The sequence below is a fragment of the Cyrtonyx montezumae genome, unplaced genomic scaffold (genome assembly GCF_038088225.1).
Source record: "Cyrtonyx montezumae isolate F1298 unplaced genomic scaffold, pur_monq_1.0 scaffold_2, whole genome shotgun sequence".
NCBI lineage: Eukaryota > Metazoa > Chordata > Aves > Galliformes > Odontophoridae > Cyrtonyx > Cyrtonyx montezumae.
This window is the reverse complement of record NW_027071936.1, coordinates 64,943,000-64,961,909: the sequence shown is the minus strand read 5'-3', so window position 1 is coordinate 64,961,909 and position 18,910 is coordinate 64,943,000. Positions and strand designations below refer to the sequence as shown.

At 35.6% G+C, this 18,910-nt stretch overlaps 1 protein-coding gene across 3 annotated transcripts in view; it reads left to right on the top strand.

The window, feature by feature from the left end:
- Positions 1–18,910, top strand: part of CTNNA2 (catenin alpha 2) — a 459,751-nt gene that overhangs the window by 395,606 nt on the left and 45,235 nt on the right. For all 3 annotated transcript variants that reach the window (XM_065735984.1, XM_065735986.1, XM_065735985.1), the window contains 3 exons: positions 8,422–8,514; positions 8,783–8,939; positions 11,820–12,020. In XM_065735984.1, the coding sequence (XP_065592056.1) occupies positions 8,422–8,514; positions 8,783–8,939; positions 11,820–12,020 (451 nt within the window). The remainder of the gene's footprint in view (positions 1–8,421; positions 8,515–8,782; positions 8,940–11,819; positions 12,021–18,910) is intronic.

Here is an 18,910-nt window from a genome sequence, read left to right as displayed (position 1 = left end):
GATTACTTGGGTAACTATGCACTATTAATATTTATTAATTATAGCAGTGCCAGTGGTATGTTGTCAAAACAGCTTTACAGGATCAACTCATACTCTGCAGTCTTTTAAATCTTGTTTCCATAGGACACAAATTGCCCCCTTGGGTAATTCAGTGTTCATAATCTATTGCAAGTTCTAATGACAGTGGCCTTCATAACAATTGGACATAAAAGGTTTTTACAAAAAAGCTGCATTTCCATTTTGTTGGAATGTAAACCAAGAAGTTATCTTGGCCTTTTTATATGCTTTGGGGCACAAAAGATACTGCTGACTAAAGTTTTTATTGTCTGGTATTACAGAAACGTTGCTGCCATTTTTGGTGTTCCTGTGTATTCCTTGTTTATCGTTTGGGTTTTTTTTAGTATGAACTGCAAAATGTGGAAGAATCATTTTAAAAATGCCTTTACCCACTGCCAAATTAAATAAAAGTAACCTGATTGTGCTAACTAAGGTAAAGGAATATCAAGGTAGGTTGTTGTTTGTTTCTGACCTCTTCACAAGGCATTCTTGATGCGGGTTTTACCTTCACTTTCTGTGTCAGGAAGAAAATACGTGTATCATTAGAATATAAAATGTATTTATACCTCTAACTCAGAAAAATCAGTAAGTCACATGAATTCCACCTATCCTACTAAAACTCAGAAGTTGTGTTAGATGTGTGGTTTAGAGCAGGATATCTACTTCATGCCTGCCTGAATAGCTAGACCACAGAGAACAGATTACTTACAGCTCTAACAGCTGCTTCCTTGTAGGAGAGTGACTGCTTTTCATCAGTGCAGCACTTTGTTTCTCAAGTAGACCAGTTAAAGCAGGAATCTGGTTTTAAAGTATTTTATTTTATTTTTTGCTAACTTCTCATAGTTCCTCATGGGTTGTCACAGCTGTTTGCTGGTTATAGCTTTGTCGACAGATGCACAGAGACAGTGTAAGAGTATGGAAAAAGAATTCAGAAATGGCACCAATCTTAGGAGTAAATCTTTGAAGGGAGATATCCACATCCATCACCTGAACCTGAGAACCCACTGCACTTACTGCCCTTTAGGCAAGATGCCCAGGAGTGAAGCCCTTTTCTTACATCTCCATCTTTTACCAAGCTGGCCATGGGGTAGGTGTGAGGGTTCCCCATTGTAACTGACTATCAATTAACTGTATTCCAGCTGGATGACTCAGAAGCACATTCTTAAGTACAAGAAAGAGGATGCTGTATAATTCCAAAGGAAGTTTGCCACCAAAGCAAGGCACATTTCTATTGATTTCAATTCAAGGCAATAACATCTCCGCCCACTTTTCTAAATTTCTCAAATTCTGCTATATTTTAAGAGGTAGTTGGGCACTGAACCAATAACAGATGTGTGCCTCGTGTTCAAATTGTGGGAATGTGTCTTCACGTACAGTAAGTGAAAAAGCTAAGAACCTGTTCACTCCAGCTGAGGATGGGGCTTGACAGTTCTGGCAGTGCTCCAATCTAAGTACGCAGCAGCACTGATTAAACAAATCAGTGATTCCAGATGATTCCAGAATCCTTTTTTTCCATGTTCAAATTGGAAAATTGCTCAGAAACAATCACCTGCATTTTCTATAACCAGTTTGTTTTCCTCTGTTTTCCATGGAGAAGGCTTGGGCTTACCCTGCTGAGAAATAGCTGTGGCCCAGAATAACAGTCTGAAGTGCACATATACGTCAGCATCTCACCACACATGTCTAGTGATTACCTCTCTTCTTTTAGGAGGCCTTTGAGCCAATCAGGAGTGTTTATCACAGTTTGAGCTCATCAGTGCTATGTAGAAACGTAATCCATTCTAGGAAGAAGCAGTTGTATGCTCAAGTTCCATGTTAGAAAAGAGAAAAGAAAAGAGGGGTCAGCATGTCTAAAATTATTATTCTTGTGTAATTTTGAGATTAAGAGTTCAATGCATTATTTAATTCATGCATTATTTACTGTCAGCTCTGAAATCGAACGTGAACTTTTTTCTTAACTATGAAAATGGTGAAGTAGAATAGTTTTTCTAAGTGCTTCATTTTTGATCTCGCCTCCATTCTATCCTGTAAACAATAATCAAGGCACGTACCAGAACTGACTTGTAAAATGGAAGGAAAACAGAGGTCCCTTTAATACCATTACACAGAAATTATCTGAAGCTGTGATTTTTGCATTTTAAGTTGACCTTCAATATGGCTTAGGCACCTAACACTCTTATGTTTCTTTAAAAAGTCTATGTGCAAGTCACACTGAATTTCTTGGAATCAAAGGTAGTTTGAACTTTACCAAAAGCAGGAATCTCTTAAGGCTCTTTCTGTTAAATCTGATGTAGAAGTCTCACAAGAATTTGTGTATGTGGTAATGCCTTTTTCTTGTAACATATATAAACAAATACATCATTGACCTTTTGAGAAGTAAAAGGAGTTTTTTTAGGTTCTGCAGGCAGTGTGTGTAATATGAAATAAAATATTCAACTATTGTGCTGAAAATTACTTGTAGCTTTCCAGTGTCCTACTACCAACCTGCTTAAATATGAACAGACCATTTTTATGTTTGTGAATGTTTGAGCAGTTTATGTTAAATATGTTGAGGGTTTGATGTTAAAAAAAAAGTTCAGAACAGGAATCGAATTCAGTTTAATGGAATTTATAAAAGTAATTCCATTTTTACTGTTCATACACTTAGATTTTTAATACATGTTAATTAATATCTTAAAATTGCATCTCTTATTTAAGTATGACTGTGTGTCTGAGGTTCTGTAGTGAAACAGGTCCTGAGAAAGAGACCACAGTCCAGTATATTTGGTGCAGTACAAACTGGCACTGAAGTCCATGAAGAGAAAGAATCTGTACTCTCTGACACTGTGACCCTTGGCACATCTTTGTGTATGTGCAAATGCATTCTGTCTAGTGAAAAATAGGGTTTTGCTCATAATATAATGCTTGAGTGAATTCAGTCAGGATAATTTGAAGGTCTTTGATAACTTAGCTCTAAATTCTTGTTTAGTAAATCTTAGTTGTGGTGCCTCCAGCAATACCTCCAACATTAATATATGTCAAAATTTTGAAGGATTTGAAGATTAAAACAGTATCTGAATTAACTGCTACATGGATGGAGAAATAATTAAAACTAGTAAAGATGCTGTTGTTCAAATCATCTCTTCTCTCCTGAAACCTGGTAGCTTAACTTCAGTCCACTGTGAATATAAGAGTTTTACTTTAACCACCTTCAACTCAAGCTGAGTAACTCAGAAAATTTCAGTTCATCAAGTGTGTGGAATAGACATAAATTTGCTTGTGTCTTGAACCTATTTAAATTATTCTATTTTAAGGAAATTTAGATTTACTTCAATTTTTTTTTTGTTTCTTAATATTTCCATCATTTATTTTTAGTGCAAAATTGAATTATATGAATAGGAAAGGCACACATTATGAAAGTTATACACTTATAGATTCATTTCTACAAAATGTACAAAATTAAGTAATCTTTTGTAATCTTTGCCTTTGGATGGTTAATTAGTTGAGGAAGTTGAATAGAGCTTTTAGCCTGTTCTTTCTAAACAGTCTGTGGTCTAAAAAAATAATAATTAAAAAATCTTCTATTTATATTAGCTGCAATAAAAATCTTTTAAAATATGGTTGAAATGAAGGACATTATAAATTGATAGTCATAATTACCTATAATAATACAACAAGTTCAAATAAAAAATTGGAACAGTGTAGTTAAAAAATGCAACTAAAGAGAGCTACACCAAATTCTCATGAGTGTAAAAATAGCACATTGGTAAAAAATTCCCTTGATTACTTTAATAATATAGAGTACGGCATCATAGCAGAAGTTTTTCTGTTCTAGGTGTAGTGCATGTGGCAAATCCAGATACAGTGCATTAATCCAAATTTTGACAGAGTGCATGAGGCTGTGCAAAGCAGCATCCACACTGATGTTTGTGCTGACTGTCTTCACTTGTTATTACCCATACCAACTAGCAAAAAAGTAGGCATTGTCTACCCATGCAATATTTAAACTTCCAGCTGACATGTATCTCTGCTGTTACAACAAATCCAGTCCTTGATGTCTGCTTTCAACCACAGTAGTAAAAATTCACATTAGAAACCTTTTCCATCACACCTGAATCTGCACTTAATGCAGGAACTGCCTGAGGCTGAAATACAATCAAGAACATGCAAATAATTTTTACTGGGACTGAGTCTGCGTATGTTTTGAATAATTTAAACATGATTAAAGATACCTAGCAAAATGCAGCCTTGCATCCTGGGTGATCAGTGCTAGTGACAGGGAAATAAATAGGAAGGAGCTGGTGTGCACTTTTCCACCTTCCCAATTCTGGGATTGGTTCAGTGGCTTTGTCTATTTCAGAAAAATACAATAATGCTCGAGCTGCAGGGTTTATTTTCTTGTTCATTACTTTTCAATACTCCTGAAGGAAAGATTTAAGGTGTTTAGTAATTGTTTTGATGGTGTAAAAGTAGCTTAGCAGACCTGAAATTTGGGACAGTAGTGTTTTTCTACACAGCAGTCTCACTAAGTTCCCCCACGCATTTCAAGGATGATTCATGGTTCATTGATGCTGGTGTTTAAAATGTGTTCTTTCATAGACATACTTTTCAGATGGTTCATAGCAATCTAGTTACAAACAAGTTTTCTTTAGGCAATCAATGAATTCCAGGAGCATAATAAACAGCAATGAATAAATAAATAAATAAATTTACCTTGTTACTTCCACAGTAATAAATTCTTTTCTTCAGTGCTTCGGTGGAAACAGAGTGCTTGAAGCATAAAGGTAAAGGCTTTGACAAGTCAAAGTTCTGGCACATTGGCAGCAATGATAATATGCACCCTCCTTAGTTTCTGTCTCAGGCTATCTACTCCATCCAATGTTTGATCTTTTAAGTGGAATATTGCATGAATTCACAATCTTGAAGTGTCTGAATTCTTCACAATACAAGCTATATTTAATATGTACATGCAGAACTGCTGGTCAAACAGGGAAAAGAAAAAAACTACGGGTAACTCTGGCTTGGGAAGAATGCACGGATGCAGTCTGGTCATACATAGATGGGATCAGGAAATCCTAGGCAGCAATGGAAGTAAACATAGCTAAGGATGTGAAAAACAAGAGATTCTATAGGTACATTGATCAGAAGAGAAAGGCAAATGATAGTGTACTTCCTCTGATAAATGAGAAGTGAGAATTGAGTTCAGCAGAATGGAGAAGGCTGAACAATTCTATGGGATCAGTTAAAATGCATTCCTGGATCCTGAAAAAACTGTTTTATGTGATTGCCAAGCCACTTCCGTGATATTTGAAAAGTCATGGATGTCAGGTGAAGTTCCTGGTGATGGGAAAAGGGATATATCATTCCCCTTTTTTAAGAAAGGAATTGAGGAAGAGTGAGAGCCCAGTGAGCCTTGCCCTGTGCCTGGAAATATCATGGAACAGATCCACCTGAAAGATATATTAAGACATGTGAAATGAGAAGGTATTCTGAGACAGCAAGCATGACTTCACCAAGGGGAGACTGTGCCTGACCAATGTGGTGGCATTCTATGTTATCACTCCTTCTATGACACTGTGACAACATTGTTGGACAAAGAAAGGGCAACTCTCTTCATCTTCCTGGATTTATGCGAGGCCTTTGACATGATCTTATCTCTAAATTGGAGAGAGATGGATCTGAAAGCTTAAATAGGAAATGGGACACATACAAAGAATTAAGTGGGCCACTGAAGACCTGAAACAGTCTATGGAAGTACCTTTCTTCTTGTGTAGTTATCTGAACTCATAAGTCAAACACCTAAGCTAAATGGGATAGAACTGAGTGTAAGCTTTTTTTTTTTGTCATAAGCAGGAAAAATGAATGAACGTTATTAAATTTACAGTAAGCTAAAGTATGTTGAATTACCTCATGTTGTCTATGGTTTCAGCATGTATATGGACCTTATCTTGCCAAGAATATTAACTAATGGTGTCATGCTTATATACTTGATGACAAAGGCAATAAAGATAATTAAATGGCATGGTATTTTCTGACAGAAGCGGTTAAGATTTATATGGCTTCACCGACCCATGCTTAAATAATGCCACTAAAATGTAAGCTTGAGGAGGTATTGTCTATTTCTTGCTGTTTCAAGAATAAGTTTTGAGTAAAGTCATAGTACTTCTCATTTGTAGTGCTAAATTCAATTTTATCCAGATTGCATCTACCTTAGTAGAATTTCTTTATCTCTGTGCTTATTTGACATAATCAGATCTTCCCATGGTACAGGCCAGCATACTCCCAGCTGAACTGTGAAAATAATATTGCTTTCTGACTGCTGATGATATGAGACTATACTTAAAAAAGGCTTAAAATATATCATAGAAAATATTTAGATTAGGATCATACGTGATACATATCAATGTGTATTTCTTTAAGCAGGTAACTAATGCTCTTTTGATGCATATTTAGTGCTGCCTTAGATTGTTTTTGTAGTACTACTGTACTGGTATCAAGACCCAAAACACTCTTCAGAACTCTAAATTATTTTATAAAAAGAAAGAAAAAGCTTTCTCTAATTATCTCTGTATCCTTTTCTGGAAAAGCAGAACGCTTTACATTACCTAAATACTATCTCACTAGATCCTGCTGAAAGAATAATTAACAGAGACAGGGAAGAAATAATCTTTGCTTTCACAGACTTTGTTCTGCAAAGTCCTTTTCCAAAGGAAAGATCTGCTTAATCACTTGATTGCCATTTCATGATACCCAGACTCTTTCAGTCTTGTATCTCTCTGTTGTCTGAGAAGAAGAAAGATATGTAGTTCATCTGGAGTCATAGGACAGATTTTCATCATGATGATCACAAAATGAAAGGGCAATCTCAAAAACACTTATTTTAAATACAGGAAGCTGGCTTTTGCTGAACCTAATACCATTTGGTGGCTTTTAAGGTCTGTAATTTCTGCTCATGTTACTGTATTCTAACTATTATCCTGCTTAGCTTTTGTTTCTCATGAAGATTAAAATGATCTGTTTGATGTGTGCAAAGAAAGGAGTACAGAGAAATGGTAAATTAATTGGAATATGTCAGCTTTGGAGAACATTTTTGACATGAGTATTGTAAGGAGGTTAACAAACAGACTTAACTCATTTGTCTCACCATGAAATGAAAATAAAAATCACAACGTTATGATAAAATCTTGACTAGGAAATGCCTGCAAGACTTTGAAGCCTTTGGTTCTTTTCTTCCCTGGGCTTTGGCATTATGATATATGCAAACCACGTTCTACATAACTGTGAAGTGAAATAGGTTCTATGAAGAACAGATGGACCAGGGTTAATGTTGCAGTGTGCATTGGAGACGAGAATAGATTAATACCGCAAGGGGAAGCTGGAGGAAAATTGGAAAGATGGGGGTATTTGAACTAATTCATGAATCATTTCCAACTGATAGTTATGCCTTCAGGCACAGTGAATAATATCAAGGAAGCATATTTAAAATTTTATAAGTTTATCTTAATGTGGATTAAAATTAAGAGCCATACTTTCAGATGATTAAAAGAAAAATCATGTATTCCCCTGCCCGGAATATGCCTTTGTGATTTAAATATTTCTGATGAGCACAATTATGTGCCTTGTGTCATGAACTGCTGCTTTGAAAACACACGGTAGCTTCATGGACTTGGCACACAGCTTTTGGGGATGGATTTTTTATTTATTTATTTTTTTTGCACAGAGCCCTGTAGGATCCACAAGATCATGTTCTACAGCTTGTATCCAAACCACAACTAGGCAGCTCTGTGCTGCTTGGAGGAATGTGCTTATTGCTAGATCTCATTTGTGATTAACCTGACAATTCAGGTATTTTTGGTATGCTTACAATTATCAGGATCTGAAATAATCAGGATACTCAATACGTAGTTTCCCAGTATCAGTGGAAGTGTCAGAGTTTTGTTTGTGGGTGGCAAAGAATACCATGTTTTAGAATTCTTCATTTTACAAAAACTTAATAGTGTATGGATGAGCCCATTTACTGTTTTTCATAATGGATGTAGTTAATAAATGTAAAAATAAACTGTGAGGAAAAGCCAATACATAGATAGTAGTTTGGATCTTCTACGTTTTCCATATGATGTCCTGGGAGATTATTCTAGAGCTATAGAGGAGGATGCAAAATGATAGCAAGGTAAGATTGTGGGAATCAACTAATGCAGATGGCTAGTTCTGTGTGTTTTTGGGTTTAGTTAGGGAATTATCTACAAAAGTTTTTCTTCATCAGCAAAGAAGATCCTGGATCGTGCCTCTGTGTTCAATTCTTCCATTCTAGGCAAGGCTCAATAGGAGAAAAAGGTATAAAATGACTCAGTTGCCTAAAACTTGATTCTGTTGATTTCATTATAGGTTGCAAATCTGGCCTGTTCAATTTCAAATAATGAAGAAGGTGTGAAGCTAGTGCGAATGGCAGCAACACAGATTGATAGTCTGTGCCCACAGGTAAGCAATATTTGTGCTGAAATCAACTGAGAACTCTGTCAGCATTAAATAGCATCTGACAGGAAAGACAACCTAGCTGAAGATTTTAGCCTTACCTTTGTCATTAAACTGTCTCTTGCTTCTGTTGCACAAAATGAAAAATATTCATATCTTGAGTTTGGGGTATTGAATGGGGTGTAATGCTTTATTTTTTATAGTCTTTTATCCATTTGTTCTTCTGCTTATAAAAACTATTGCCACTCCTTTAAAAACTGATTTTGAATAACAGGTAATAAATGCTGCACTGACGTTGGCTGCCAGACCTCAGAGCAAAGTAGCACAGGACAACATGGACGTCTTTAAGGATCAGTGGGAGAAACAAGTGCGAGTTCTCACTGAAGCTGTTGATGACATCACTTCAGTGGATGATTTCCTCTCTGTTTCAGGTACCACGATCACTGCTACATCAAAGCAATGGGTCAGAGCAGAAAAAAGCTATAATTATTAAAGCATCACCCTTCTTGAAAATCTTCTGCTCTCGATGGGACTATCCCAGCCAAGCCAGTTAGACCCTGGTAACAATGGTTGTTCTTTAGTCTTCCATAAGATAGCATCCTATATGTGCTTCTCTTTCTAAAGATATATATATATATTTCCTTTTATTATTATTATTATTATTTAACTGAGCCATATATTGTGTATGAGGCTCATTTAGATGCATTTTTAGGAGATGACCAGTATGTGCATTTCCAGAGAGAAGGAATGTACATCTGGGTCTCATTTTAATGCATCCAAACAGAGAGAAGTAAAACAGCAGTAGAAATAGCAATTTTTTTCACCTCTGTAACCTCTCTAGAAAGGACTGCGATACAAAGGAAAACCTTATGCAGAAAAGGAGCTGACAAGGGAGGGATGTTGAGTCACTGTCTTTTCTTCATTCTCCTTCTAAAGTGCTGCAAGTTGTAGCAACTTTGTTATGATAGTCATATGCGGAGTGCTATAATTGCAAGTGCTGCTTGAATTGATAATTGGTGCAGAAAAATCATTTTTCTATTACAGTTATAAATAGGTGAATTTAGTCTTTGTGAATAAGGGTGCAGAGGGTGCCAAGGCAAGCTTGCAGAAAGCTAACCTCACAGAACAGACAATCTTCAGAAGATAGCTTAGTCCTAATTTTCTTCTATATAATTTCCTTGACATTTCCTTAATTTCCTGATAAAAGTTTAATGACTTTGAAGCTTCATTTTCTTTTGAATTTGCTCTTCAAAATTTTTTTTTGTTGTGTCCCAATACTAACAGTAACAAGGAAGTAGTTTCATGAACTGTGAGGATAATTGCAGTCCACTATTCAGCACCGCTGCTAGAGTGTTTACTGTAAGCCACAACAACAACAACAACAAATAAGCTCTCAGACTACAAGGGTACTTCAGAATTGTGGGGGTTTATCTGAGGATGCAAACACTTTTCAGCAGAAATAGCTCTGCAAGGAAAGGGCTGAACAAGATGTCAAGTGCAGACTTAGCTCACAAGCTGAAGAGATGGGAAACATGCTCTAAATGGCCATTTGGTTATTTATTTAGGGACTGTTGCTCACTCCAAGCACTTGGATCCATAACCTCAGAGGTTATTTAATCAGATGACATTTTTGTTTTTCCTCTAATCATATATTCTCATAACATAATATTGAGGTAGCTTTGATGAGAAATAATTGGCTTTAGATCCAAACTTCCCAAGGCAACTGAAAAGTTACTATAACTATTGTTTTTAGATTTCTTATGTCTGCTCACAGACATATCCATCTATTAAAAAGAAGTAAACATCTAATGCATCCGGAAAGCCTGTCACTACTAGCTCTGAGCTTGGAAGCCTCAGATTACACAGAGCAGTTTTCTTTTCAGCTGTTAAACCAGTGAAGCATCAAAAATGGTCTGGTGTCTGATTAAACGTATCTTATAAAGTGACACTTCCTCCTCTTCATATTGAGTGTCACAACTGATGGCATGTTTTATTAATATAGTGCCTAGCAAAAGAAGGCACATGCTAATTTTAATCAGCTGCTTTGTATTCCAAACACAGTGTCTGCTGCTGCTCAGGAAGAACTTGTTGGGTAAAATTTGACCATGACAGAGTAAAGAAAGTGGCAATGGGTAGGAGGAAATAGTGAAGAAATAGTTTAGCAAAGCAATGTTTTTAAAATACGGACGTAGAGATTTGACTTTCAAATAACTCTGAGTGGCAGCATAGGAAACTTAAAATTTTCATCCCACATCTAAAATTCAGCATCATGTAAACCATTTCATGATCTCTCAACTGCTCCAACATTGCGTTTCAAACAGCAGAACTTAGTGTGTCACTGTTTTTGTGGCAAAGGGTAATGAACAAAACGATGTTGATGAACTGATTGATTTATTTATTCAGAATAAACAGTATTTTATTATGAATTTACTCGTGGCTGAGGCGGAAAAGTAAATTGCTGCTTAGAGTTGATGAGTTTCTTAGAGTGAGATAGCTCAAATAAGAAATTCCATAATGGCTTTATTATTGAAATGATTTTTATCTGTACTGGCTGGAGGGAAATGATGTCCAAGCTAGTCAAAGCCTGCTTCATCCTTTCACATTATCTGTATGTGAGGATGCCACATAAACTATGATGGTGCAACATGTGAGAGTGAATGGCTCAATTCTGAGCCAAGAAAAATTAATGGAACTCTCAGGATTTCCATAAATCTACTTGATATTCCACTACCTGGAACTAACTAACAGTAGTTGACTGTTATTTCAGAATATGCTGTCATATATGATTATACTGTGTGCCATGAAATATTCACATCTTAATACTTTGTGCAGATGGAATGGATGGAGCAAGGGAGATGAACTGCTCATACACAGACTCCCTGCTATTAGCAAAGACCATTTGCTGTTATCTTTTCAAAATGGTTCATTTTCTTTCCTTACTTACTTAGGCGCAAATGAAATATGCATATTCAACGTTTATAGAAATGGGCAAATTAATCTTCAGGAAATTGCCCAACTGTTTATTAGAGTATCTGCATATTATCTGACCATGTTCTTCTTTTCCAGTGATTTTTATTACGTTGTCATTACCATAGAATTTAGTGTGCTATTTGAAATCAGTGTGACTGTTTTTCAAACAACTGCAGATAGGTGAGAGTGCCCACTGCATTTTAAGGGTACATATGTCATAAGATAAATAACATTTTTTTAATGTATTTAAGTTTCTCTTTTACCAAAATCAGGAAGCATTGCTATGATGGAGAGTAAAATGAAATAAGCCTTATATTTGTGCATTTCTTCCCACTTTCCAGAAAATCATATTCTGGAAGATGTGAATAAATGTGTGATTGCTCTCCAAGAGGGAGATGTTGATACCCTGGATAGAACTGCTGGGGCCATCCGAGGCCGTGCAGCCAGAGTCATTCACATCATTAATGCAGAGATGGAAAACTATGAAACTGGAGTTTATACCGAGAAGGTACTGGAAGCAACCAAACTGCTCTCTGAAACAGGTAAGCTTGTATGAAATATTGCTCAGTATTAACTCACTTAAACTCTCCAGTTAGTTTTCCCAAGACTGCAACTCAGAAGGGAATCAGTGAGTGAAAATGAAATCTAAACGGACAAATTTATGACAATAAATGCTTTTTGGTTCTCTAGTCAGTGATGCTGCAAAAGTCACATTGGCGAGAGCTGTGTAAGAGAAGAGATTCAGTGATCCATCTAAGATAGTGTACTTCATAAGAGTTGCAGTGTATTTGAATAAGTAACACACAATCTGTCTTTCAAGATCTCAATCTGTTGGTTATTGTCTTTTGTGTCCCTATAAAATCATTGCAAACTTTACTCTGTGGTCTGTGCAGGTGAACGTTGGTGTTCTAAGTGTTTCTAATCAAAACAAGTTTTCACTGAAGATGCATTTGAGTAACTGAAAATATATTATCTGAAAGAAATATATATTATTTGAAAGAATACAAAGTGTGCTACATTAAATGGAAAGGAAAAAAATGTGGATTGTTTTTCAATTGTTTTTGCCTTCACAGACAAAGAGCAGGATTCATCTCACTAATTGCAGGTGATTAAATCTCCATGTCACTTTAGGCTCTTTTTTACTCCGTATTACCTGTTGCTATATGTACAGCTGAATTGCTCGGTCTGGACAATACTGTCAAGCACTCTGATCTCAAAGCAGAGGTCTGTGTTTGCCCAGATGCATCATAATTTAAACAGCATGTACTTTACAGACTAGATCTCCACTCACAGTAAAAGTGATCAGTTATTATGTAGATGCATGCAGAATAGATACCTGAAAATCATAATATCACAGAATGGCTTGGGTTAGAAGGGACTTTGAAGCCTATCTAGTTCCAATCCCACTGCTGTGAGCTGATTTCCCCCCACCAGTTTTGTCTGCCCAGGGCCCCATCCAGCCCAGCCTTGAGCACCTCCAGGGATGAGGCACCCACAGCTCTCTGGGCAGCAGTGCCAGGACCTCACTGCCCTGAGTGATGAATTTCCTCCAAAGGTCTAATCATAATACATAAATAAATACACGAACAAATAAGATAATGACCTACATCTTTTCAGATTTAAAGAGCTAATAGTTCTCATCTAATGTTATGTAAAAATTTTTACTATTAATTTTGCAAAGGAGTACCTGACAATTATAAAGCACAATTAAATAAACAAACAATGGGCACAGTGAATGCTTGTGTTCTGTCCTTAATGTACTTTTGATATAATTTAATTTATAACTACGTGCTAGAAGCTCTGGTCTAAGTGCATCTTGACAACATCAATTTATTAATGCTGGACTCAATGCTTAAAACTGATTCCCTGATCCTCAAAGTCAAAAGTAATTACTTATTTTGTATTTAGTAAAATTTAATTTAATTTACTTGAGAGTAATAAAACAGGAAGAGAGAAAAGTCACACTACACACTGCAACAGTTTCTCTCTACACCTTTTAAGCCACTTACAGAAGGGGCTGAGTATTATTTCTATGGCTGATGATTAAAAAAACAGCAAACTTTATTGGCTCATTTTGTAACCCTAGAATAAAATGTTGGTATTTAGATGACACTACTCCATTCTGTGCCCTGACAATTTATACTGTGTCCTCTATCCTAGAACTGATCTCTACCTACGTATGCATCTGTGTAGCTACAGATATAGATATGCATGTATCTATGAATGCATACTTATACATTTATTATAGTCTTCATCTTGAGCTCTGGTACAGGTTATAGCAACGATGAGTGATTTATGTAGTCAGGTTCCACCCATGGATGTATATAACAAAATCTGTGAGCAACACAACTATAACAATCTCATCTTTTTCGTTTTTGTTTATTTTTACTTGAACTACTATTTATTTCTAAATGAAGTACTTTAGAAAGCTGGGGAAAATTTAATTGAATTACAATAGAAGGAAAATAAGCAGAACATATTTCTTTTAGAACTATTATTTACCTTTAACTGTCAGCTCAGAAAAGGAAACCTCTTAACATGTAAGCCCCCTTTTCTCAGGATTTCACAGGGTTGTGTGAGAACAAGGTTTGATCAGAAACACAGACACTGTTTTGGAAAGAGAAGCACTAATCTGTGTGCTAATGTTCACTGGGGGAAGACTGTTCATCTTTGCTGTAAGTGATATTGATAGTTTTTGAGAAAATGCAATTGTGCAAGCCTTACTTTAGTAACTTTTCATCTTAAAGTTTTATCTTTTCGTTGTTTTAATTTACAGCCTAAATCTCCTTTTGAATATATGGTTGTTTTTTCCATTGTTTCAGTGCTTTCTCAGCTGTGCTTGACTAACCCACTGACTTAATAGCCAAGCACTTATTCAAGTGTAGATTATTGTCTGAGAGCAGTAGTACATCAGGAAGTATTGGCTAATGTCTTTTTTTAATTGGGTACTTTTATTTTCCTTTAAAAACCAACTAAAAGCTTGACTCTCATTTGCTGACTTTCTGATAAATCTAAGATGAAAACTATAAAACCACTGATTCTATGGATCTTTTTCAGAACAAAGACAAAACACAGATATTAAGTGTGTGCAGGAGAAAACTAAAGCTTCAGGGCTTAATTTTCATTTGTGTCTTTGTTTGTTTGGGACAGTTGGGAAAACAGTGAAGTATTCCTGTATCTTTAGCTTGGTTTCCTAAAGATCAAGGGCTAGTGGTTCTCTTGTCAGCCCATGGCTGGGGATCAGGATTAGGTCCAGTGGGCAGAACCAGAGCCAGGCACAGCTCACTGATTGGCAGACAGGTATTTCTGTAGGCTCCTGTTGAATTATTCCTTGTTGTTTACCACTGGCATTTGCTTAGCATTTTTAGAGAGAGAAAAAAAAAGAAATTTAAGAAGTCAGAAAAATACAAAATGTAATTCTGCTATGTGGTAAAAGAAAGAAGGACAGAAGGATGGGGAAAAAAAAGAGGACAAAGGGAAGGTGAGAGGCAAGGAAAAGGGCAAAAAGCAGGACAAGGGAATAAGAGAAGACAGAATACAATTTCTAAGTGAATCCTGAGATTTATCATAATGCTGAGCACCACAGAAACCTGCTGAAAAGGGCCCATTGTGCCTGTAATAAGGAGCTGCTTGTGATCTACTCAGCAATTTCTTGAGAAGCTGTAACAGCAACAGCTGAAGGGAAAAAGCATTAGTTTCCAAACAATTAGAACCAGAACTGACTGGGAAGGGCTGTGATTGTTTTCTTTAGTTTGTGTTGTGATAGAAAACAAATGGGAAGAACCAGTACTCTAATCTGTCAGTTTACACACTCCTGCAAAAGAAACTGGAAACTTTGGAATCATCTAATGTATGACTCAGAGCAGACACTGGAGTTTCATCTTTAAGCATGTTTTAGAAATACCCTAATCTGATAACTGGCAGGTTGTTTCATTATTTCTGTTAGCTTTTTTTTTTTTTTTAATGTCTGTGTCTCTCTCTCTGACTTCTATTTTGACTCAATTTCTGTATTTTGTCATTATTTGAATCGACTAAAGTTCAAAACCAGCACTCCTGGCAATTCTGCAAAAATACTGAGAGATTTATTAGTGTGAGTAGGACAAACTTTGAAGATATTTATCACTAGGCATAAGCAGCTAAATGATATTTATCAAAGCTAATACTAAAATGTGTTAAAGATGGATTTTTCAGCAATGGTATGAAATGAAAAAAAATATGTAGAAGCAAGAAGATAAATTTAAGCGTATCAGGAATCAAAAAAGGCATATTGACTCTGAAGGAGAGCTAAAAATTCTAAAATGGAGACTATTTTAAAAATGAATGATATTAAATTCATGCTTTATGTGAGTTCCAGGTAGTTATAGTACAACTTAACAGGTACCATCATTCTTACAATGAGATCCTATATCTAAGGACTTTCGTGAAATTATGGCTTTTATTCTGCGAATCACTGCCACATTTTAAAGTTTTGCTAAACTGAAATCCAGAGATGAAGCTATCACCAACAAAAAGCTTTTAATATATTATTTAGAAAAATAAAATGTTTCATACCAAAGAGCCAGTGAAGATACAACATTACATTCATATTTCAAGGAAATGCTTCATTTGATTCAAAGAATTTTTAGCCTGAGTGTCTTCAGTGTGTAGAGGAATACAACGAGAAAATATGCAAAATATATTATAAACTAATTATATATATTATAAACATGAGACACATAAGAGATTATTAAATGACTGCAGTGTCTAAAACTTTCAATGCTGTTTCTTTTTCTCTCCATTTTTACAGCTTAAAACTGGAATATAGTACTAAAGGAGAATGTATTATAATTCATTTAGATTTTTCAAAGGTTTTTTTTAATAAAGTCCTTCACACACTGGTGATTGGAAGATGAGTAACCAAGGAGTGAATTTTAAAGCCTTTGATCCATTAAGAAATGGATACAATTCAGAAGCAAAACTTTAATGACCATTTTTCAGCAGGTAAAAAAAAAAAAAAAAAAAAAGGCATGCTGTGATACTTCAGGGGCAGCACTGTGGTTGATGCTATCTATATGACATATTAATCAACAGTCAAATAGAGAGAAGCAAAATTTGCCAAAAGGAAAATGCTAGCTTAACACATGAGAGTACCAGAGCTTCTTTATCATAAAGATGACAATAAAAGATAATTTTCATTTAATTTTTCAAGGAAAGAGAACATTTATCTACACTGAGGACATTATGTTCACTGACAGGAAGGCTCTGAGTTAATTCATCCCCTCAAAAAAAATGTGTCAGCAATATGAGCAGTGGGGCACAGATACCCTTTACATGCACACTGCCCCTAAAAGTAGTGCTTAAAACATTAGCCTGTATGGTAAAGACAGTATTCAGGTAATGCTCAAAATAGCTTTTTCAGTTTTGATCTCCAGAAAGTAAACCCCATTCATTGCAGGGGAGTTGGGCTAGGTGACTTTTAGAGGCCCCTTCCAACTAAGGATTCTATGATTCTGTGTCTAGAAAATATAGGCAGAGGAACGCAGTTGGTTGACTGGCTCCAACAGAATGTATTATGAATATGAATATGTGCTTTGTACATTAATATTTTAAAATAAAATCACTGGTATCCCTTGCACTTTCTTGCCTACACAAATCCACGTGCTGATATACAACAAACTTACAGCTAATGCCAGAAAGGATATTTTGTTCTGGTTTGTGTTGTATAATCCATTTTGCATCCAACAGCCTACAACTATTTTCTGCAGTGCATTTTTTGAAGAGCTAAAGCTAGTTTTTATTTGGAGTATTAACCTGAAGGAAGTTCTGTTCAGTAGTAATAATATTTGGGGGTTGTTCACTGCACATGGTTTATATTTGCACAAGTAGGCAGGAGAATGAGTGAGACATCTGAAATTGATGAGACACATATGTCCCTACAGCCTTCATTTATAATCCTTGTTTGCATGCTTTTTGATGTACCCTTTCATTACACGATTGCCTATATTTGCCACAAGGCTCTTCCCTGCTAACAATGTTTACCTTAGTTTTCCCCTGACATTTCCTCTTTCTGTTAATGACAATTCAATCAAGGCAAAATATGAAGGGTTTTTTCTTTTACGTGTGTCCATTTATCACAATACTTGGTAGCATAACTCCATAACAGCATCATAGAATTGCTCTGGTTAGAAAAGACCTTCAAGATCATCAAGTCCACTGCAAATATTCCATATGTTTTTATAGAGGCTGTATTGCTCTCCTACGCTAGAGTCGATAGATTCATTAACCATTTAAACAAGGAAAGGGTGAGTCGGTGAATAATGAGAAGAAAAAAGGTGGACTTGTGCTTGGGCCAGCTGAGAACTAGTAACACTTCATCTTCTTCTCTGCCATAGCACTAGAAACAGCATGTTTCCAACATTTCCTCAATTTTGCTTTTGTTCTTTCCTGAAACATAGGATTTAATACCCGGAACTAATGAGGATTTCTGTTTGCATTCCTGGGTATTTAGGTGCAACAGACATCAGTGGCCACATCTCTCAGCACAGAACAGAAAACTCTGAAAAGCCTACTCAGTGACATAAAGCATAAACATAACTATAGGCTAGCACTTCTTCATGTGTGACAAACAAAACAATATTAATGTATGTCCATGATATGTCTATATATCTATATATGATATGTCTATATGCTAAATATGCAACAAGCAACAAAATATTTGTATCAAATCTGCTCTTCTCAACAGTTAGACTAATGTTGTCATGCGTGGTAAACTGTTTTAACAGATTGGTATAAAGCTTTTTATTTGTAATTAGCAATATGCTAATCACGGTTGAAATGTTGAGAATTACACTGTAATTTAAGGCTAGGATTTACTGAACCACTTATGATGTATTTAGAATCTTCTAATAAAGATTTTACAGTTTGTATTGTACCATATTTTGGCAAACACTTCAGACTAAATCAGGTGTCATGTTTGTTTCCCAATTTATCCTCCAAACAAAATTGAGAAACTGTGCCATCTTTGACAGGATATGTCAAATAAATATCTCATAGAAGCTATTTTTAAAATATCTGTTTAAAATCCCCAGATCTCCTGGGTGAGAGTATTCTTTCTTCAGATAAATAAATTACCATCAAATCCATTCGTAAATCCATTTTAGGAGGAAAAAATGAACAGCAACATAGTGAAAAAAAACAAAAATCTGAAAGAAGTTTCATCCAAAAGTCTTATTTTTTTAAGTTATATTTCCTCTAATAAAGCCTATTATTTCTGAATAATGAATCGTTTCCATAACAGAGTGTCATTTGTTTTTAGTGGAATTGGTCTTTCATGGAATTTTTTGCTATCTTACCCTCCTCTGATAACTCTTAGTTTACAATAGTGCCAATCATTCTTGATGGTTCCACCAATTTATGTGACATAGCTGTGACATTTAGTAGAAGTGCAAATTAT